Source organism: Tiliqua scincoides, chromosome 5 (assembly GCF_035046505.1).
Source record: "Tiliqua scincoides isolate rTilSci1 chromosome 5, rTilSci1.hap2, whole genome shotgun sequence".
Taxonomy (NCBI): Eukaryota; Metazoa; Chordata; class Lepidosauria; order Squamata; family Scincidae; genus Tiliqua; species Tiliqua scincoides.
The window spans coordinates 126,741,483-126,763,978 of record NC_089825.1 but is presented as its reverse complement, the minus strand read 5'-3'; the positions used below and the strand labels follow the sequence as shown (position 1 = coordinate 126,763,978).

Sequence of the window (22,496 nt, the reverse complement as noted above, 5' to 3'; positions counted from 1 at the left end):
TGCATCACAGGTGGTCTTCCACACCACAGACACCAACCCAAGGAACTCGAGAGAGAGAGAGGCATTGGTATCTTAACCCGGAGCTCATCTCTGGGCTACCACTTGGCTTGCTCCTATAGGTCGGGGATTCAGAGCTGGGGACTCTTGGCAGTTTACAGCTGGTAATACCTCTCCCTGCCCCAGGCCAGTTTGCAGGTTGGCTGTTTCATACCCTTCCAACTCCTTCCTTCCTTCAGCATAGCCCTCGGGTGTACACTCTCTCACAACTTGGTCAGAACCCTTCACCTGCCTTGGGACTGTGGGTAACTGGAAAGCCAGGCCATCGCAGAGGAGCTCTTCTCAGTGTCCGTGGCAGACATGAGGGTCATGCATGGTGTCTGGGAAGGGAACCCACGTTGTGAGTCAGCACAGTCTTTCCCTTAAGGACCAGCTCAGCCCTGTTAGGAAAACACTCCACACACCTGGCGGGACTTGGCTAGCTAAGTCATTTTGTTGTGGTGAGTTGGGAGGGGTCGGATTTGCATGTGGGGCAGTGGCATCTCACAGAGGGGCACCATCACAGACCTTTACCCCAGGCGCAGGGCTGGGGAAGTCCGCCACTGTCATCATCAGTCTTCTTGTGGACACATGAGAAGGCCCAGGACTGCAGTGCATGGAGACAGCCGCCCTGTAAGGTTATCCTCCATAACTGGCCACATGCAGATTTCCTAGTCAATGTCCTCTTGCAGAGGAGTGTTGTGATGTCATTGAGCCTCATCTGCCTTCTTTCAGTGGTAACACACTAGTGGAAATCATTCTTTGTCTCCTGGTTCAAAAAGAGCACCACCAGGATCCAGAGATGTTTAACAGGAGCTCTGGAAAGTGTTCCTTGTTAAGTTTGGTACTTGAAATAACTTGGGAGGCAACTGCAAAGTACACAAGACACAACAGGACCCCCCTTTCCTTTTGGAATCCAGGCCTGCTCCCATTTCCCAACCACACAAAGAAGCCAAAACACATCCAGGTTATGTAGCCAAGGAAACAGTGCCTTTATTCTGCAAGGTTTAAACAAGAAGTGACTTGAGAATCGGCAATAACTCCAGGAGTACAGCCTGCCCTCTGAGCTCCCTCTTCCCCTACCCTTCAAACAAACTTGCTTCCAAGGATGGGAGGAGGGGCCAGTGAGAGAGACAGCCCCCTTTCCCCCTCCAAAAAAGCAGGGGATGCTCCGGGGAGGCATACCTCCAGAATCTGTTCCCTCCCCCAGAGTTCCAAATACAGGAAGGGGGGAACGCTTGCTCCCCACGCTGATGTGTTCTCAGAACAGAACATGGCCAGGGTGCGTCTCCTTCCCTGGTCTGCCCCGTCATTGCCCCGCAGGGGGTTCAACCACAAGTGGGAAGGGGGTTAAACATAAAAGATGAATGTGTATACATTATATATATATTCATATTTATAGAGTCATTCTTTTTTGCAGTGTTTTCTCCAAGAGTCAACACTGCTGGGAGCAAAGGCCCTCAGGCAGGCAGCCCCCTCCCCATCACAGATAGGACACCCCCCAAAGACATGATCCTCAGAGTTCTGGGCCTTCTCCTGCTCCTCCTGTCCACTACGGCTCCACGCCAGGAAGAGAGTCCAGGTGTCCTTGCCCCCAAACGCTTCTTTTGGTGTCAAGCCCTCCCTTCCCACTCTCAAGCATGGGAAGGTGAAGGTCTTGGGAACAGCAACAAAGTCAAAAACAGGGGAGCCAAGGTAGAGCTTGTGTCCCACACTCTCCACCCCACACAAGGCAAAGCTGTCAACAAGGCTTGCAGGGGGCGGAGGGGAGGCTTGCCTTCTGCCAGGAGGTAGGCCCTACCCAGAGGGGATCAGGCGAGTGAGGCAGCCCAGCGCTCCTCAGTCATCGATACAGATCACCTCCCCACTTCTCGCCTCCTTCCTCTCCAGGCTCTCGCCTTCTTTCTCCTTCTTCACAATCACAGGGGGGCCGTTGGCTGCAATGAGACAAGCAGGAGGCGGGAGAGCGAGAGAGAGAGTAGGGTAAGCCAAGGAGAGGACACAGGCCATGGGGCATCCGCAGCCCCCCCCCCCATTGTCAAGGGACCTTCCTGGTCCAACAATTTGCCTCCCAACAGCACATAGCCAGCCAAAAAGGGCCCGCGGTGACAAGAGCCACTCCCCACATCAACTCCCACTAGCCGATCGTCCAAGGCATGATTCTTCTTCCACACATTTGTCGAATCTCTCAAGTCTGGTGGTGCTAACATCAGCAGCGGCCACCACCTGTGCCACAGTCCTTCGGGTCAGAGGACCATGGGAGAGCCTGGGTTCTCCCAGTATGAAGCAGGCTTCCCTGTGGAGACTGTTGCGATTATGGGCACATTCTTCCCTGCCCCCCTCCATGCAGTTGCATTCAAGGTCACTGATCTGCTGAACGCTCCTCTCCCTCCACTGCTCAAGAACCCTCTTTCTCTTTTGCCTGTGCCCACTAAGCCTCCTGCCCAGTTTCCTATTCAGGGATCCATATAACTTATTATACAAATTTATGAAGGCAGAAAATTTATGAAGGTGAAGGCAGAAAGCACCACCTTCTGGTGGCACTTGGGAGGCTTTGCACTATGCCAAACATCCCACATGCAGCCACAGCAACCTCCACACAGCCTGCAGGTATCTCAACAAGGCACTGTCTAGCCCCATCCCCACTTGTCCAACAACCAACCTGTGATGAAGGAGCCGGTTGGCATCTGGCTGTAGTTGGCACCCATGGTGGGCAGCGTTCCGCCAGGAGTGGCACCAAAGGAACCCCCAAAGCTAGGAGGGGTGGCATAGGGCCCAGGGGGAAAAGCCTATGAGGAAGAAGTAGAAAGGGCCAACTGAGTCCTGACTGTACTGCAGATGAATGGCACAGTGAAATGGACAAAGAGGATGTAGCCAGTCCCCTGCCTTTAATCTTCCACAGCCTCTTTTAACAATGTGGCTTCAGTGTGAATGTGAATGAACAAAACCAACACAGTGTTCGGTCTTGTCACAAATGCTTCTCTCCCCTGACAATCTCCTCATAGGCCTGCAAGGGAAAGGAGGGCCCCCAGCTAAGAGCAGGGGGGCAGGTAGTTACCGGGGCCGTCTGTGTCTCGTTCCCTTTGCTGGCCAGACGGCTGAGGATGCTGCGTTCAGACATCTGGAGGCGAGCTGCGATGGGAGGGATGCGAGAAAGTGTGGCTGGCAAGCGTGTCACATCTGCCTTCATGTCACTGAGGAGTTCTTCCAGCTGGTTCAGCACTGGCAGAGAAGAAGAAAGACCCATGCCTGTCACTGCAGCACCTGCAAACCACTTGCCAGCCTTCTCATAAACTATGAGCATCCCCAAGGAAGGCAACATGACCCCAGTCCCGAGCTAACTGTCCTCCAGACTTCTAGCAGCATCCACCACTGCCCATCAGTCATGGAGGAGGGACTCCACGCACCAGCCCAGACTGCCCATCACCAAACACAGAGGGAAAATCCCACACGACACTAGGGACTCTCAAATTGTTCTGAGTGGATGGGGGTGGGAAATGAATGTACCAAGGATACTTATGGGAGGAGACTAAGCACAAGAAATACTCACATGACACTTGTGAGGGGGGACACCAGAGAAACAAACCAGAGAGACTTGAGAAATGCAGGAAGTGAAATACATAAGAGGTATCCACATGATACTCGAATGAGGACAAATGTGAACCAGGGCTACTCCCATGATACTTTGTGGAGAAACACACAAGAAATATTAACAGAGCACTGAGACAGAGAGACAGGAAGTACTCAGTGCCTCTTCACACAAGAGAATTTTCTGGGGATTTTTTTTAAAAAAGATCTATCAAAAGCAGTGAAGGTGGTTGTGTAAAGAGATACTCAAGAGGCTATTCCACAACTACATAAAAGGATACTCAGTGGAGTACTCAGCAGTCATGCTTGGCAAAGGGTAAAGGTAAAAAAGGTGCTTGAAGAATGCACAGTTGGCACACACAAGATTGTTGGCAAATACTCATCATAAGATGCTTGTGGGATACTCCATGGATAAACCAAAGCAGATACACCAAAGATACAGAGAGCAGGATCAAGGAGACAACTGTACACAGCGGCTTTTCTGATCACAACCGCACTTTAATGGATTCAGAGTGTGGTACAGAAGGATGCAGCACAGAGGCAGAGAGTGGGGGAAGTTACGTGGACTGTCCTCTCCGGGCCCGCCTGCCCGCCCGCCTCTTACCCTTGTGCAGGACGGCGTTGGCAGGCTTGTTGCCAGCCAAAGATTCCTTGGATAAGTGCTGGTGGCTCTCAGCCAAACACTCCACTTCGGCAAAGCGGGTGTTGAGGGCCATGGCTGGGTGGCTCGGGTCCTGAGTCATGTTCAGGTAAGCAGCTCTGCGCAGCTGCTCCTCAATCACCAGGGCTTGCTCCAGGAGCTGCCGGAAGGAAGAAAGGAAGGGGTGAGAGCAAGAGAGAAGGGCAGGGCCTGAGACAGTCACCTCCTTCCCCAGGAAACCTATGCCAGCGTGGGCAGGCATTTGCTGCCAGAAGGGCTAGATTCTGCCACTTTGATTTTTGACATATATTAAGTAGGTTGACATGTTTGTTCACTTCTAAGCCACAAGGAGGGAGGCAAGGAGCTAGTCAGAGTATGAAGAGCCACTGGAGGACCTCATCAGCCCTCCAGGCGTTCATGATTTCTCCACCATTGCTTTCAGCCTCACTTTCACAGGCATGAAACAAGCAAGGATTCTCAGGCTGCTGCCTTCTACACCCAATCCTCAGCTGTGTGCTTTTGCTGTGTGATCACACAATGGCCCTGATAGAGATGAACAGGACAATCGGAGGTTGTTTACGAGGCTGCTGATTTGGTTCTTATCCTTAACTGGCAACCTATGATAGCTGCCCAAGTTATGCTCAAACTTAAATTTACACTTCCAAATGCTAAAAGACTGATTTGAGTTGCACAGTACATTCTGCCCATGTAAGAGGTCTGTGCAACAATGAGGTCCAAGCCTCTGAATTTTGACTTGGTCCTCTCAGTCATCCGCACCTTGAACCTCCTGGCAAGGAACTTGTTCTTCATCTCCAAGAAGTTGCCTTTGTTGGCTTCACTCTTGAAGGGCTCATTGATGATGGCAAACTGGTTGTCGTTCTGAATATCCTGCCAGCGTGCATAGCCGTGACTGGGAGTGTTGTTAAGGAATCTCACCAGCTGCAGAGCAGAGGCCCTCCACCCCTCAGCAAGGCCAGTATTGACAAAAGCAGTAATGAACTCTCAAGGCCCTTGCTCAGTCTTGACACCAGAACCCTTTTAACTGCAGGCTGTGGCCCATTCTGAAGTGGAGGAGCTTGTCATAGATGCTCTGGGGGTGCCAGAGATGTACCCTCAGAGATGATGCAACAACAAAAAAATCCACTTGACATTTCTTCACCGTAATGCATCAGAAACACACACACTTCTTAGTTTGAATAGAACAAGTTCAAACTGTGCCCCAAATCCAAAGGAATGTGGCCTTGATCTGAAATCCTCAGAACGCCCCTTCACCAGACTCAGTGGGCTTATTCTGAGCTGCTGTGCATGACGATGCACAAGCAGGAGCAAACCCCCCAGCAGCCTTTCTCACCCCCTCCATGCATGTGGTACCAGCCATTCCAAGGCTGGAAGGAGGTCAGAGCACCTGCCTAGCCGTGACTGAAGAATACCCATGGAGCATCAGGGCTGCTACAGAGCAGGTACTGGCTCGCCACTCCTTTCTGGTCTTGATGCTACTAAATAGGCCTGGAACTGGTGGCTCTTCTCGCATGCAAAGGCTGCTGGTCTTTGCTGGCTGTGGCACTCCAAGGGGAAAGCACCAAAATTGCCTGGGCCACAGAGAGCAACAGTGACCAGCTTAGTGCAGAGAATAACCAGTGGTTCCATCTGCCTGCCAGGGTGTGCAACTGTAAGGAGGGGAGGAACCTCCAACCCCTGGAAAGTAGGGGGGGCCAACCTGGGATGCCCCTGCCAGGTCCATCCCTTGAGTGAGGCACTCATTCAAAGTCCTGGCACTCCTCCCTCTGGGCTGCCACCATTTTCTCCAAGGACATCTCTTTAGTCTGGGAATAGCACTCCCGATTCTGCCAAAATTCCCCACCTCACCCTCATCCTTGCTACCTCCCAGGAGAGGCTCAAAGGATACAGGACAATGCCGGCCAGGAGCCAGTAGTCGTGACGGCGGTGCCAGATCTCATTCAGCTTGCTGGAGGAGATGGCCGCCCGCTCCTCATTTTGCCACAGGGTGTGGAGCTCTAAAGATAGAGAAAGCTGTGTCCACAGGCAGTGCTTCTCCTAACTCCCAAAACAATCGAGGGCCTTGCTTCTTCATTCGGGGGTGTTTGCACTGACCATTTCAGAGAGCAAAAGTGACCCCCACGTTACACTGTCTCCTTGTAATAATAGGGATACATGTTCACTGTACGTTGTCCTCGTGAAAAGGCAGTACAGCAGGCTCCTTGTTTCAGACCTCCCGAAGAAGGGCACATGCTTCCGAGACACCTCACCTCCCTGCAGGCCCCAGCCTCGCCTGCCACTTACCCGTGAAACCCCCATCGGCAATGTTGAACATGAACCGGGGCTTCTCGGCCTTGTCTTCCTTCTTGCCGCTGTTCCGACTCTCATCTTTGATGCTGCCGGCTTTGGACTCTTTTCCTGACTCCCTCTCAGTTTTCGCTTCTTCTTTTCAGAGGGAAGATTAAAAGGTGAACAAGGCCACTCAGCCCCAAATCCTCCACCCCCTCCTGTAGCCCTAATTCTCCCATGCAAGGCTTCCCTGCTGGAGGGAGTCAAAACAGTCCTGCTATCAAAATTCTGCAGAGGCAAGGGAAAAAACAGAGCGAGAAGGCTCTCACGCTGCCCCTTTCCAGCCACAAGTATGTTCCTTTCCCCTCTCTTGCCTAGTCCTGGACAGTGGCTCCAATCCAGCCCTAAAATTCAGGTCCTTCTACGGGACTGATTCCCAGAAGTGTTTCCCTCCCCCTGTTCCTCAATCCCCCTTGCCTCCCAAGACTGATGTTACCTTTCTTCACCTCCTGTGTCTCCCCCTCAGCCTTGTCCTTCTTCTCATCACTCTCAGGGGGTTTCTCATCTGCCACAGTTTTCTCTGGATCGGTGTCTGGACCTTAGGAGAATGTAAGGACAACGTGAGAGTGGTGAGGTGGGGAAGAGTTTTCAGGTGCCGCCAGTGGCTTCTGCTCGTACAGAAGCAAGTCTCCTGAACTAGCAGCTATAATCCTGACAAGCTTTTCTCAAAAATCCTGAAAGTCCTGAGAAGCTTTTAACAGAGATTCAGTTCTTCTTTGAAAACCAACCAGCAGGGTAGAAGCTGGGCTAGAGTCCCACTGGCTGCAAGTCCTGCCCATGGCCCAGGTTCTTTTCTCCTTGACGGAAAGGCAAAAACGGGTTTGTGGGCACAATAACAGTGACCAAGTAGAAGTGGCCCAGCAGGGCTGACCATTAGATAGATGCAGGTCACTGAGCTTTCACTGAGGTGTATTTGAACATAAGAACATAAGAACAGCCCCACTGGATCAGGCCATCGGCCCATCTAGTCCAGCTTCCTGTATCTCACAGCGGCCCACCAAATGCCCCAGGGAGCACACCAGATAACAAGAGACCTCATCCTGGTGCTCTCCCCTACATCTGGCATTCTGACTTAACCCATTCCTAAAATCAGGAGGTTGCGCATACACATCATGGCTTGTACCCCATAATGGATTTTTCCTCCAGAAACTCGTCCAATCCCCTTTTAAAGGCGCCTAGGCTAGACGCCAGCACCACATCCTGTGGCAAGGAGTTCCACAGACCGACCACGCGCTGAGTAAAGAAATATTTTCTTTTGTCTGTCCTAACCCGCCCAACACTCAATTTTAGTGGATGTCCCCTGGTTCTGGTATTATGTGAGAGTGTAAAGAGCATCTCCCTATCCACTCTGTCCATCCCCTGCATAATTTTGTATGTCTCAATCATGTCCCCCCTCAAGCGTCTCTTTTCTAGGCTGAAGAGGCCCAAACGCCGTAGCCTTTCCTCATAAGGAAGGTGCCCCAGCCCCGTAATCATCTTAGTCGCTCTCTTTTGCACCTTTTCCATTTCCACTATGTCTTTTTTGAGATGCGGCGACCGGAACTGGACACAATACTCCAGGTGTGGCCTTACCATAGATTTGTACAACGGCATTATAATACTAACCGTTTTGTTCTCAATACCCTTCCTAATGATCCCAAGCATAGAATTGGCCTTCTTCACTGCTGCCGCACATTGGGTCGACACTTTCATCGACCTGTCCACCACCACCCCAAGATCTCTCTCCTGATCTGTCATAGACAGCTCAACAAACACCACTCCTGGTCAGGGCCCATGCAAAGGAGCTAAATGAGTCTCTCTCTGACTGCCAAAGAGGAAAGGCCTGCACTGCTACCCTCTCTCCGTGCCCACTTGCATTTTGGTTTAAAGAGTTTTTCCTTATAAAAACTCTACCCGACTTCTCTCTCTCCTCCTTGTCAGCAAGTTCAGGCTCTGGTGCCTTCTCCGCCAAGGCCATCGATCCCTCTTCCTCTGCCTTCTTGGATGACTCAAGCTCTGTCTTTTCCCCAGGGAATGTGGCAGAAACGAGCTGCTCGGGAGCCGATGGCTGGGAAATGAAAAGCAAAGGGAAGCATGCCTATGGAGAGCCTATTACAGAAAGGTGTCCTCAGGGTAGGGGCAAGTTCCTATTCAGGGACTGCAGGCAGGCCAGCCCACCAAATCCCTGAACAGCCACTCCCACCACCCTGAACTAGCAGTACATCACTGGGGTGCTCCATGGCTATGCTGCATTTGAGTGAATGCAAGAGCACAATAGGAACATTTGAGACTACAATCCTATACACCTGCGGTTTTCAAACTTTCCCGGAGTTTGAAACCCGCAGTAAGTCCTTGCGGGGGGCAGGCAGCGACACAATCCCCAGGATAGCGCCACTCAGGGGGGCTGCAGGGACTGGGGTGCACTCACCAGTCCCTGCAGCCGCCGCCCCTGGGGGCGGGGAGCCCTGCGCGAGCCTCTGCAGGGCTCCCCAGGTAAGCAGTGAAAGTGAGCAATCACGTTCTGCCTCCGCAAAACCGGAAGTGCAGCACCTGGCTGTCCCCACCCCTTAAGGCAGGGCTTTTCAAACTGGGGCACTGCGACGTCCCAGCCTGTGGGCCCTGGCCTCTGCCCCCTTAAGGGGCGGGGGCAGCCTGGAGGCAGGGAGGAGGCAGCGGTGCGATCCCCAGGATTGCGCCACTCAGGGGGCTGCAGGGGCTTGGGAGCACTTAACCAAGCCTCCTGCAGCCTCCCCATGGTGCAGGGAGCCCGGTGCGAACCTTTGGCAGGGTGCCCTGCAGCAGTAAAAGTGAAGCAATTGTGCTCCACTTCTGCTTTAGCAGAGGCGGGGTGCGATCGCTCTGCTTTTACATTCACTGCTGCAGGGAGCCCTGCCAAAGGTTCGCACCGGACTCCCCACACCCTGGGGAGGCTGCAGGAGGCTTGGGTGCACTTACCTAAGCCCCTGCAGCCCCCTGAGTGGCGCAATCCTGGGGATCCTGGATCCTGCCTTCCACCCACACCTGCTGCCTCCCCCCTGCCCCCGCAAGCACTTCCAGTGGCTCAAACTCTCCAGGAGAATTTGAAAACTACTGCCTTAAGGGCAAAGAGGCCAGGGCCCTCAGTTTGGGGCGTTGCGATGCCCCAGTCTGAAAACCTCTGCTATACACACTTACCAAGCAATAAGTCCCATTGGACAATGAAATTTACTGCTGAATAGACATGCATAAGATCGCACTTAGTGAGTTGCCTGGTTGTCTGCAAGCAGAATTATTGCTTTACTCAACTGTGGATTAAAAAAAAATGACACCACAACACTGATTTCACCCTTTAAAATGGACAGGGAAGAGGAGGGAGACAAGAGCCCAGTGCTTGTGGCATGAGGTTTGCTTTCTGATTTCACTACCAAAGTGCTCGGAAGGACCATTCCCCTCCAGCCCCACCAGACAGCCACATGCCAGGGGACCCCTTGGAGAATCCCCACAAACCTCTGTCTCCATTTTCTCGCCACCTTTGGTTTCCTTCTCCAGCTTCTCATCTTTGCCTTCTGAATCCTCCTTTTCTGCCAGGATGCCCCCGTCCCCTTTGTCACTCGGAGCTGGGGTAGCTAGTGAGAGGGTGACATGAGCATCTGCTTTGGATGTAGCCCAACTTCCCTGAATACAAGCCTACGTGTTTTAGGCTGAAGTGAATTGGAAACGTCCTAACGTTTAACATTTTAACAAATGAAATTTTGCTCTCACTTATGCTAGTACTACTAACACATCGGCTGGATTAAATTTAGGTGGCCTACAACTGGTATCACTGACACGGTTCCACCCACTAGGCCACTGTTAGACACTGTTGCAAAACTCTGATTCCATTGATGCCATGATTAAATGAAAGCGGTTTCCTCCAATGCATACCATCAGCAGTAGGCCAGGTGGACTCTTAGGGACAGAGTGGAACTGAAATCCTGATAATCCAGCACAAGGTCACCTTGACTAGGGGGGACCTGAGGCTAAACCCCCTGGGAGGGTTCTGGCTTTTGGCTGGAGCTTTGTTTGGGGTCCAGCTCACTCTCACACAGAAGCCTTCCCTGGCCATATCCCCCCAGTACATACCTGGCTTGGAGGTGCAGGGAGTGTTGGTGCAGCTGGGGTCTGGGGTGGTGGTAGAGGTTTTGATGGTGGGGGATGAGGCTCGAGAGGACTTTTTGGAATCTGCACTGGGGTCAGGCATCAATTCTGGCATGCTCCAGCGCCCATTAATATGCTCAAACTCCTGCACCTGCAAAAAGATTGAATTCTGCATTTTAGCTCAAATGACAAGAACTACCAGAACAAACAGTAAAAAAAACCTGTCTTGCAGGTCCAGACAGGCCTTCACATGAGGGAAGTGACAGCTGGGATGATAGCTCCAAACATGTACACACGATTTCACGTGCACACGTTCCAGTCGTTCACACTAAAACCTCAGCAGACACACTGTGTGTGTTCTTGGGCTTCCCTCCACCATCTTCAGGATTAGAAGATATATTTCTCTTCTGAAGTGTGATTTTTCTATCTAACGCACTCCAGATTCATTCTTTTTCCTGAGAGAAAGGAAGCCGAGTAGGCACCAGAGAAGCTGCAGATGCACTTAGGCAGAGCAACGTCATGAGAGGCCATACAGTCTGCCCTTTCCCTTGACCTGCCTTTCTTGCCGGGCTGCCCAGAGTCCTTACCTTTTTCTTCACCAGAGACATGACGCCTATCCGTGTCAGGACTTGCTGCCTTGAGAGACCCTCTCGGGGCACCCCGTCAGCAAAGGTCTCAGAGCCATCAGCCCCAGGCTCGCAGAGATGTCTCATAAACAGAGAGACGTACGCCCTGAGAAGTACAAAGTTCATCAGCTTAGGCAAGGGAGAAACTTGCCAAACAAGAGAGAAGACCCTGATCCACCTTTCCCTGCTCTCTGCAGAAGGTAGGCTGCTGTGCTTCGCATCCTGTAGACTGACTGCCTCGGGGAGGAGTCCTGCTTTGCAGCCAGGGGCTGCACCTGAAGCGAGCTCATGCCTACCTGCAAGTCAGTCCTAGCCAAATGCAATGATATGGCAGACCAGTCACCTGCTACAGAGCTCTGATGATGGCCATCTAAAAACCAGCCTGCAATAGCAGCCAAGCCCAGGGAAAGCCGGGACAGGAGGGAACCCACAAGAAGGAGAAGAGCACTGAGCCTAGTTCCCAGCCCCTGCCCCACACCAGAAGCCCTGGCTGATAGCCTTGGTGTCTCCCCATGTCCTTCACACATTTGCCATCAGACCTTTTCTCCCATCTTCACCCAGCAATCTTGTGGCTCTGTAACTGTGGGCCAGCTTGGAAGAAGCCATTACTGGGGCTCCCCAATGCACCCAGCCACAGTTCCCCTTCTTCGAGGGGCTGCTCTGTGTCTGAGTGAGGGAGGGGAGGGTTACCTCTTTACCTCACCCTCCAGGAAACACAGACAGAAAGAGAGTTGGAGGATGTGTCAGATGAGTAAGAACCATCATCACTTGGCAAATGGAGAGTGCGGGGGTGACCTGTCCAAGGGCTCAGGGTCAAGGACACACACAGACTCTCATTCTGCACCCAGCAAAGGCAAGTAACTTGTACCTTAATGAGTGACATTCCCTCTATCTGCTTATTTGGCACAGGGGAAAATATTGAAGCCCAGCCTCTCTTGGGTTTTGAACATTTCAGCAGACCTTGCCCAGACTGTACCAAGCTGATCTTTGCAGCTAGACTGTCTGGGAAGTTGCCTTCTGGTCTTTGAACAAATCCTGCACATCTTGGAGGGCTGGTTTCTCCGCTTACATAGGTGGATTGTGGAAATGGTACAGTGCTGGTTGCAGTTTTTCAGGAGCAGCCTCAAGAGTGGTTGTTCACTGCTTCTGGGTCTGGCACAGAAGAGGGTCCTTTCCCCCTAGGCATGCTCTGCAGGCTACAAGCCCCCCTCCCAGCAGGCACCTACTTGAATTCTTTCTCCGTCTTGCCCCGCAAATCCCGGACCAGCCACTGGGAGGTGAAGGCATCTTGAGGAGGCATGCCCCAGCGCATGACAGCATTCAAGAAGGCCTTACGCTGACGGGTGTTAAACCCCAGCACCTGGAAGGAAGGTGGCAAAAGGCCAGGATCAGTCCCCAATCTCACAGTTAGAGCTCCACTTAGAAGCCACTGAGCAACCACTCCTTTCAGGCAATTCACCTGCCACTCAAGAAGCACTCCAACACAGAGATCACGAACAGGTTGCTAAAGTTATGTTGTCCTGCTGCAGAGGACTCCAATGCCTTCCTAAGTGCGTCACTGGTCTTCATCCTCACAAAGAAACCACCCCCTTTCCCCTATACCAGTTGCAACCCACCAGTTCATGTAACACTTCCCCATCCCTTTAATAGCATTAAGGGGCGGGAGAAGCGGAGAGGCAGGGAAGCGAGCCCTAGGATTGCATCCCTAAGGGAAGCGCGGGGGGTGGTGGTAGTGGTGGTGGTGCTTTCACTTACGTACTCAGTGAAGGCTGCTGGAGGTGCAGGGAGCCCAGCGCAGCCCTCCACAGGCCTCCCCAAGGCTTGGAATCTTGAAACGGAGCTATCACAAAGCACTTCCTGTGTGCAGGAGGTGTGTTGCAATCGCTCCATTTCAAGATTCCAAGCCTCGGGGAGCCCTGGGGAGGATTGTGCTGGGATCCCCGCACCTCCTGCAGCTCCCAGCAGCCTTCAATTAGTACAAGTAAGTGAAAGAACCCCCCTTCACCCTCCCCCTTAGGGACACAATCCTGGGGATCGCTTCCCTGCCCTTCCCCCGCAAAGACTTACTGAGGGAGTAAAGCCTCCCTCAAAGTTTGAGAACCACTACCCTACACCTTTACACTGTCTACACAGACAACCTACATGGTCTACTCACACCACTTTTCATTCCACACAGCAAACAGATGCTGGCCCAAACCATCCACTCCCTCCCCTTACACCTGCAAGACATCCTGTGAGGCTATCCTCACCTCAATGTTCCCTCCAACCCGTGCCAGGAGTGGGGGGAGAGGCTTGTCCTTCTCATTCCGGAGCTGCCGCCTGGACTGTCGGCGACCTTGGCATGCAAAGAGAGAGAGGGGGAGACATATAAAATTAAATCCCTTCATTGCATGGCCAGGTGCCCAGAAATTCTCCCCCTAGCTCGGCAGGAGGTGGAGCAGTCTCACCAAACTCCCCTGTGTCGGGCCTGCCCAAGGCCACACACTAACCTGGCCCAGGGAAGCCAGAAAAAGAGCCCAGCCAGCCCCTACTGGCCTGCTGATAGGGAAGGCTGGCTGGGATCCCAGAAAGACAAGTGCAGCAGGCTGTGATGTAAGAAAGCAACCCTTCATCGCACACAGGCAGGCTGCCAGGAAGCAGCGCATCCTACCAGGTCTGTTAGGTGTGATAAAGCAGAGTGCAGGCCACACTTGAAGCACACACACACACAATGGACAGCTCTGATTTACCCTTTCATGAGAACGGAAAGGGTCAGACCAGCAAGCCACAGGGAGTACCTCATTTGTTCCTGTTCGCTGCTTGCCAAGACTTGCATTGCTGTGTGGATAAGTATGAAGGGGTGTAGGATCCCTTCTCACTTGGAATATATGATTGTCAGACCCCTCCCCCAAGGTCTGCAACATACAGGGGAGTAGAGAAAATACAAAACCTCACCTTCTGGCCTCTCATCAAAGTCTTCATCCTCCTCTTCGGAGCCCACAGAGTACTCTGACTGATTGTCTGAAAGATCATCAGAGTTCGATTTTAAATTCCTCTTCCCCTTCTGACCTCAATCAGCCAGCGATGTGGGGCTGTGCTAAGGTTGCAGGGTTTCAATGTTTTTGTGCAAATTGCAGAAGTCACCGGAATTCATCAACCCCTTTCTTTGAAAGCTTGAAATAGGTGTCAATAGGTGTCAGATGGTCACAAATGCAACCAGGTTATCACAGTACTTCCAGAGGGGCCCATATGAAGAGTGCACACTAGGGCTGGTTACTCCCACTGTAGAAGGGAGATGTGGTCCTACCTCCAACTTCCGCATCCTACCCAACAGTCAAATAAAATAAGCCTTTATTGGCACAGTAACAAACTACCCCAATAGTCATCATGCACCTCTCCTTATGGTTGCAATCTCAAGTCTCAAAGCACATGGGCTCCCCTTCCACCACATCTCCCCACTGTGGACTTCCCAGCATGCACAAACAAGAGGTGGTCCAACTGCAAAACTTAGTGCAGATGATTTGGGCAAGAATCATTCCTTTTGTGATACCATCACAACCAATGGCAGAGATGTTCTTCCAGGCAGTCTGAACAATCTTGGATATGGAGATAGCATCGGTTCTTTCCATTCAGTTTTTTAATGGCTTTCCATATTAAGGCAGGCAACAGGTACCAATTTATGCCCTAATGTCCTTTTGTGACACAAACATGGAATTGGTGGAACTATGCCTTGACAGCATTATAAACAGTCCCAGCTGTGGAGACACCACCAGTGTTGAGTAGCAAGAGTAGTTTTTAGTCACTTAAGAATATGGAGTTAATGCATTCACTAGTATAATGACACAAAGCAGTACAGACAGCCCCTGCTTTTCGACGGTTTACTCTTTTGACCCTTTTCAATTATAACCAGAACCAAGACATTTGATGAGTGGTCATTTTTACAACACAGTCCTGGAACGTGCTGGAATCCCTAGCATGTATGCACTGCTGAAACAGAGATGCCTACGTTGGCTCGGTCATGTCGTGAGAATGAATGATGGCCGGATCTCAAAGGATCTCCTCTACAGAGAACTTGTGCAAGGAAAGCGCCCTACAGCTGCGATACAAGGACATCTGCAAGAGGGATCTGAAGGCCTTAGGAGTGGACCTCAACAAGTGGGAAACCCTGGCCTCTGAGCGGCCCGCTTGGAGGCAGGCTGTGCAGCATGGCCTTTCCCGGTTTGAAGAGACACTTGGCCAACAGACTGAGGCAAAGAAGGAAGGCCCATAGCCAGGGAGACAGGCCAGGGAAAGACTGCACTTGCTCCCAGTGTGGAAGGGATTGTCACTCCCGAATTGGCCTTTTCAGCCACACTAGATGCTGTTCCAGAACCACCATTCAGAGCACGATACCAGTCTTTCGAGACTGAAGGTTGCCAACAACATACATTTTTACTCATTTTGTTATTTTTCCACAACCTTCCACACCCTTCTTCAAGGGCTGCTTTCTCTCCCAATCAACTGGGTGCCATCTTTTCATTCAATGTACTGCATCTCTTAGAAATTATGTGCAGTGAATCTCTTATATTTGTGCTTATATCACAGTATTCATTTTTTGGCAACCAAAATGCATCTGCAAGCTAAAAAAGACTGGGTTCGACAGTGCTCTGGTTTTGGAGTGTTCTAGTTCCTAACCTGTCAAATAAGCAGGAAACACTTTTGCAGAGGAACCCACACCTGGTGCAATCATTGTTGATTACAGTGCCAGATGCTTTTGTCTGCAAGACAGAAGCAGTGGCTGGCAGCTTCAGTGGACAGAACTCTCCATAGAAGCAGTGGCATCTGTGCTGAGCTCCTATATTGTGACAAGAGGCCCCCTCAGTGTGGCCAGTAAAATGAAGGCATGTCAATGAAGTATGACTCCACCAGAAGAGGGCTCCTGTGTACACTGTTTTGTGTCAAAGTTGTGGCGACTGACATAACGCCATTTATGATTCTTAATTGACAACCTTATTCAAGACACTGCCGACAAGTAGAGTTTAGTTTGGTTAACTAGTGGCTGTTTTGATATAGTATGTTTGCAGTATAAATGGCAGATAACAAAGAAACTATCTTGACCTGTCAGTCACCTTTAGGCCCTTGCTGGACATGTGCAGAGGTGGACGAGCCATTCCCTTGCATCAGACCTTGTTCTGAACATGTGGATGTACAGCCTTTTCCACCTTGCTGCCTATAGGTCCATGAGAAATCTACAGGTTGAGTCTCATTATTTGCAAGGTTTCTGTTCCCAGTACTCATGTGGATGGCAAAAATCACATTAAAGCAAATCCATTTAAAAAACAATGACCCTTGGCTAAGCAATTTAAAAACAGCCTTGTTGACCTTTGTGATGCGAGACAGAGTCATTAGGCAGACAATCCATCAATCAGTCTCTCTCCAGGTGCTTAGAAAGGCTTCACTCTGAGTCAGCAACCCCTCCCTTCACCCAGAGCTGGGAAGGAATGCAGTGATTATCCATCTTTCACATGCTCCAGGAGGGGGGGAGGGGGGGTTGCTTGCCTTGGTGAAGTGCCTAGAGAGAGAATGATGAATGGATTGTCAGCTGGCCTCCCTCTCGCATTAACGGGGCTACTGTTAAACGACTTTTTTTCTTTAAGTTAAAGGGCCTTTCTCATTGCCTTAAGATAAAACCACAGTTTAAAAAACCATGGATAATTAGGTTTTACCTATACTGCATGGGAAGACCACACAATAGTCTTCAAAGTCAAACTAGAAAGTCAAACTAGAAAACTGACAATTTCTGCCAGTTTTTATGCTTGTATCACAAAGGAACAATCCTGGTGTAAATTGGAGCATATCATGGCCATTTATTGTTTCTTCATTTGCAGGTTTCCAGTTTTAAGGAAACGGGAGCAGGTCCACTCTCCTATAAGGTGAATTCAGGGGGATTGTGGTGCACTGACCTTGATCCTCTTGGGCCGCATCGTTGTAGTTGACCTGCTTGCGCACTCGCTTCCCTTTCCCCAGGTTACGGGCCAGGTCCTCCTGCTGCTGCTCATAGTGGTGCCGAAGCAGCTTCTCCCAGTAGTCGGGGTCTACGTTCTCTTCCTGCTTGATGATCTCCCGCTCTATCTCCTCAATCTGAGGTGGTACAAGAAGGCCAGGACACTGAGGCAGAGGTACCAGTGCAATCATTATCAGCCCCACAGACAGTCGCATGAGCCCTCGTCCACAAACTCATGGCCATCCCTCTCCCACTGACCTTGTCCTCCTCCCGAACCACATACTGAGCCACTTTGAAGGAACTGAGGTATTCGTTCATGTTCTGAACATCTGCATCATCTGTGGCATCCTGGTTACGGTCCAGCAGCCTTGCAATGGCTTCGTTGTCATAGTGGATGACACTGCTGTCCTCCTCTTTGTTTTCCCCTGGGGCAAGACAGAAGGAGAGGAGGGAAGAGAGATCAAGGTTGAGCCCCAGAAGACTGCTGCCAGTTTCCGTCAAAGCACGCTGGGGTCTGTGGTCAAATAACAATGGATTTCACCTCGAGTGCAGCCTCTAGCAAGTAAAGAAGCTCCTGTATATTATAGTTGGCCCTTCAATGGTTTTACCAAGAGACACCTGCATTAAATTTCAGTCTCAGGTTGTTGCTAAATCCATCATTGCACCTGGAAGTTAAGGTTGCAGCAGAGGCCAAGCAGGAAGAGGTCTATCCGTGGATATTAAACCTGATGGCTTTTGGAACTTCCATGTTCAGAGACAGTATACTATAAAACACCAGTGGTGGGAGGGCACAGCAGCAAGGAAGGGTTTGAGGGTTTCCCAAGGGTATTCGGCTGGTCACTGCAACAGATTCTTCATGGGCCTGCACTTGAAGATTACATATTTTCACTGTTGCCTGCCTGCTGAAAAATCAGCCACTGCAGCCACCACCTCACCTTCATTTTCATCCTTGAAGAGTTCCTCAGTGCCAAACTTGAGGATGTCATCCAGTTCCTGCTTTGACATGCTGCCTGACTTGGAGCCCAGCCCTGGGCGCACCACCAGGTGAGTGAGCATCATCTTCCGCTTGGCCACTTGCGTAATCCGCTCCTCCACTGAGGCCCGTGTCACAAACCGGTATATCATCACCTTGTTGGCTTGGCCAATGCGATGAGCTCTGCTGAAGGCCTGAGGGGCAGAAAAAACAAAACTAAGTGCTAAGACAACATGGGCCATGATACAAAGCCTGGGTGGGTGGCAGTGGGCGAGAGAATAGTGCCAGTGCTGCAGAGAGAGACTTGAAGAGAAGATAGAGAGATGAAAGTGTCCATGAAAGAATGAGATTAGAGGGGCTCTGGTGCTTCTGGTGCCTAGGAGGGAATTTATCATTTAGAAAACCTTGAGCTTCATTCCTTACTCCAGCTTTGCTACCAGTCCATCTATTTAACAGATTTTCATTCCACATTACACGATTAGAAGCCACCCTAAGCATCACATACAACATTTAAATAAAAATATCACCACCAGATCAATTAAAACACACATGTAACTTCACATTGGCATCCTTCAGTCTTGGAAGACTATGGTATCGCGCTCTGAATGGTGGTTCTGGAACAGAATGTCCTCTCCAGAGTGCGAAGCCTGGGTAAAGTAGGTATGGAGGATAGACTGTCTCTCCACGTCGCTGAAATGGTCCAATGGAAAGGTAGAGGCCAATATGGTACCAGCTGCATCGCAGGAATTGCCAGAACGTGACTGTGTTCAGCCATGAACTGCATCAGGGACTCCAGCTCCGGATTTTGCCTCGAGGTTGACTCCTGAAGCCTTTTTGGTAACTAGATGTAGCCACAAAGCAGTGGAGGTTTGGGATCAGAGTTTTCCTTCTCTTAGATGAGCTGCCTTCCCAGGTTAACGAGTCCCATCTACCCGGTGGTTGTTTAGTCACCTCTTACGACAAGTACAGCCAAACTGAGGGCCCAGTCTTATCCCCCAGACTCCAGGGGTCATCCACATGTAACTAAGACCACAAATATTACTAGCTTGCTGATGGACAGAACAGACTACATTCTGGAGGACTACTGTTTTACACGTTATGAGCTGTGCAAAGTCCAGTCTGAGGAGGAACCCAGCAACACCATCTTTAGAATCAATCTCAATGGGGAATGGGATCAAACCATGGCCAGGTCACCAATCAGGATGACACACCTGGGGGCCTAGAACCCTTGCACATGTCAATACACAAGCCACAAGCCCCAAAATCTTTCCGACAGATATTTCGCTTTCTCTTTAGAAGGATCCCCAGTGCCAATCATCCACCCCAAATGGAAGTCAGGATGCTTGCCATGCTGTTTGTGGCATCGCCCCATCCTAATGACTCTCTGAAGCGGTGGGGGGTGCATTGGCTACCTGGACTGTTTCAAGGAAGCCATTGGTGGTGGTGGGGGGGGGACAGGAGGCACCAACCTGGGTGCAGCAGAAATGAAGGCCGACTCCCCGAATGCCAACCCCTGTTCTTTCTCATCTGCCTAGAACAATTTTACAGCAGACATGGGTGTGTGCAATGGAACTCTCTCCTATACAGAAGAGCCAAATTGTTATTGCCCATCAGTAGAAACCATCAGGTGGCTAAGGGGGAAAATTTGTTCGGGCCCCACACAAAGGTGTAAAGACTCCTGCATCAACTGACTCCAGAGATGGAGGGTATGACACGCAATGGATCTCTCCAGAGACCCATCTACAGATCATTCTGGCCCAGCAGCTGGCATGCAGTTTTAGAGTTAGACTCTCTATGAACCAGCATCCCTGAGGATGGAGGAAGGAGGAGTGTTCAGAGAGAGCAGGGTATCTACCTGGATATCGTTGTGGGGATTCCAATCTGAATCAAAGATGATCACTGTGTCTGCTGTGGCCAAGTTGATCCCCAAACCACCAGCTCGTGTGGAAAGCAGGAAGCAGAATTGTTGAGCTCCTGGAGCTGAAAAGGAATGAGGGCCTCAAGGGGTGAATGGGAAGAGGAAGGGAGGACACACTCCTCAAGAAGCCAAAAGGATCAATGCCCAGAACAGAAAGAACTCAGACCAATGGAGGACTCATGGATGTGCCAGGCATTTTGTACCCAAGAACTGATGATCCAGAGTGTCACATATTATGGAAAAAGAGCAAATGGGATAGAAGTCTGCTCTCTAGGATCTTATCTGTTCAAGTCTGACAGAACACAATCTCTCTCTCTCTCTCTCTCTTAACATCTAGGAGACTGGGCTATAGCAAAGTTTGTCTCCCAACTCTCCAAACATCCTTACATTTTGCAAAGTCTTAGAGTCTGCAACACTGACTAGAATTCAGTATGTCAGAGACTTCTCCGTGAGTGCGTTGCTTTTTTTTTTTTTTAACTGAACTGCGACTATGCTGGCCTGTAAGAACTCTGTACTCCTGGAACCCAGACCCTCCCTGCTGCTCCCTAACTGTCCTGCTCGCTCTGTCCCAGCAACAAGCACACTTCTAGATGCTGGTTCCTGCTCAACAGTTTTAGCCATGACAACAACCATGCTGCCCTTGCAAGGGACATCTAGAGGGATCCATACAACCTAATCCAGCCACAAGCCTGGTGGGGCTCCCATATGGAGGATTCCTAGCAGGTCCCTTGTTGCACAGAACTGAGTTCACAGGACATTCGAGCTCTAAAAGACAGCCCAGCAGATCCCAGGAGCCCTCAAGCTTACCGTTAAACCTATCAATTGCCTCCTGACGAAGGGCTCCGGTGATGCCGCCATCTATCCGTTCATACTTGTACCCTTCATAGTCAAGGAAATCCTCAAGGAGGTCCAGCATTTTTGTCATCTAAGTATAAACAAGATACCTAATAATTAGACCAAATGAGGCTTTGATTTCACCACCAGAAGTACTGCTGTGTGTTCTGTGCCTGCAGCTCAAGACTCTCTCCTTTGGGTCAGAGCATTCACTATTCACACCACAGTGCTGCCTCTGAAAACAGCATCCCTGTGGCAGTCTCCTCCTGCGATATAATGCAACGCTGTGATTTTCTCTATCCCCCACCACATTACCAGCTGTGGCTACTGCAGGAAAAGAAACACACACTGCAATAATCCACATCTCTCTCACTGCCTCCCCTCTACCTAACTGACAGGTGGAACAAAATTCCATCATCCACATTGGTTCCATCCTCACCTGAGAGAAGATGAGCACTCGGTGGCCCTGATCTTTTAGCTTCCTCAACATCTTCTGTAACAGCATCAGTTTCCCTGAAGACTTGATGAGTGCACCTCCTTCGTATGCACCGCTGGGCAACTTTGGGGATTCCTGCCAAGACAGAGACAGCCCTCTCAAACAGCACAGGGGCCCACATTAGCCTGGGTCTCCCTTTGCTGCCTGGTGACTAGGCAAAGTCAAATGACACAGGGAGCTAATCTGCAGCCAAAGCCCTGCCCTAAAACAACCTGAGCTGAAATAAGACTAAGAAAAATGCTAGGAGGCCCTTCTCTGCTTCCTTCAGTCAAGTCCTGGCCCACCAGTCCCAACACTGTCAATGGAAAGGACCATACAGGTGAGGAAGACACTTCCCAACAGAACTGCTCCCCTTCCCGAGCAGCCACCTGCCAGCCAATGCAGGACTTACCATCGCAGCAACAGGGAAGAGGTAGGGGTGGTTACAGCATTTTTTCAGGTCCATCATGATGTTGAGCAAGGAAACTTGGTTTCCACCTCCACGCGAGTTCAAAGCTTCAAAGTTGCGGGTCAGTATATACTTGTAGTATTTCCTGACAGAGGAAGGAATGGGAACAAGGAGACGGGGGGTGGTGGAACCCAACAACACTAGAATAAAAGACATGCATGATTCCCCTACCCATCCACAGAAAAATATGCAACTTTACAAGGAAAAAAAATTCAGAAGCCTCAACCTTGCATCCATTTTGCAAAAACATTTAAATCAATGATACATTACAGTTAGCATCCACCCAGTTATACCTAACAGTTAGTGTGAAGAGAGACAACTTTTTAACTACTGTTCATTTTTAATACTTTGTATGTAAACATACCAAAACAAAAATGAAAGTGAGCAAACCCCCCCAAATCTGGAGGAAGAGGCCAGGAATTCTGCATCTAGAGAGCTCTCTTCTGCCTCCCTCTCTGACCTCCTCCTTCCTTGGTTCCTCCCACCTGTAATACTACACTAGGAGACAACACAAGCTCTGCCAGTGCTGCTTCT

General features: G+C 50.6%; 1 protein-coding gene across 5 annotated transcripts in view; it reads right to left on the bottom strand.

Annotated features, from left to right (window-relative positions):
• Nucleotides 1-1,004: 1,004 nt before the first annotated feature.
• Nucleotides 1,005-22,496, bottom strand: part of CHD3 (chromodomain helicase DNA binding protein 3) — a 57,914-nt gene continuing 36,422 nt past the window's right edge. For 4 of the 5 annotated variants that reach the window (XM_066631322.1, XM_066631325.1, XM_066631324.1 and 1 more), the window contains exons 19-40: nucleotides 21,906-22,047; nucleotides 21,458-21,589; nucleotides 20,992-21,109; nucleotides 20,122-20,246; nucleotides 18,229-18,460; nucleotides 17,552-17,718; nucleotides 17,253-17,430; nucleotides 14,266-14,331; nucleotides 13,581-13,666; nucleotides 12,558-12,691; nucleotides 11,293-11,437; nucleotides 10,691-10,856; nucleotides 10,076-10,194; nucleotides 8,504-8,657; nucleotides 7,047-7,148; nucleotides 6,566-6,706; nucleotides 6,171-6,279; nucleotides 5,042-5,174; nucleotides 4,229-4,424; nucleotides 3,095-3,258; nucleotides 2,699-2,825; nucleotides 1,005-1,973 (exon numbers count right to left, since the gene is read on the bottom strand). In XM_066631322.1, coding sequence (XP_066487419.1) covers nucleotides 1,876-1,973; nucleotides 2,699-2,825; nucleotides 3,095-3,258; nucleotides 4,229-4,424; nucleotides 5,042-5,174; nucleotides 6,171-6,279; nucleotides 6,566-6,706; nucleotides 7,047-7,148; nucleotides 8,504-8,657; nucleotides 10,076-10,194; nucleotides 10,691-10,856; nucleotides 11,293-11,437; nucleotides 12,558-12,691; nucleotides 13,581-13,666; nucleotides 14,266-14,331; nucleotides 17,253-17,430; nucleotides 17,552-17,718; nucleotides 18,229-18,460; nucleotides 20,122-20,246; nucleotides 20,992-21,109; nucleotides 21,458-21,589; nucleotides 21,906-22,047 — 3,034 coding nt within the window. In that variant the 3' untranslated portion in view covers nucleotides 1,005-1,875. The remainder of the gene's footprint in view (nucleotides 1,974-2,698; nucleotides 2,826-3,094; nucleotides 3,259-4,228; nucleotides 4,425-5,041; nucleotides 5,175-6,170; nucleotides 6,280-6,565; nucleotides 6,707-7,046; nucleotides 7,149-8,503; nucleotides 8,658-10,075; nucleotides 10,195-10,690; nucleotides 10,857-11,292; nucleotides 11,438-12,557; nucleotides 12,692-13,580; nucleotides 13,667-14,265; nucleotides 14,332-17,252; nucleotides 17,431-17,551; nucleotides 17,719-18,228; nucleotides 18,461-20,121; nucleotides 20,247-20,991; nucleotides 21,110-21,457; nucleotides 21,590-21,905; nucleotides 22,048-22,496) is intronic. The other variant, XM_066631323.1, reaches the window with a different exon arrangement.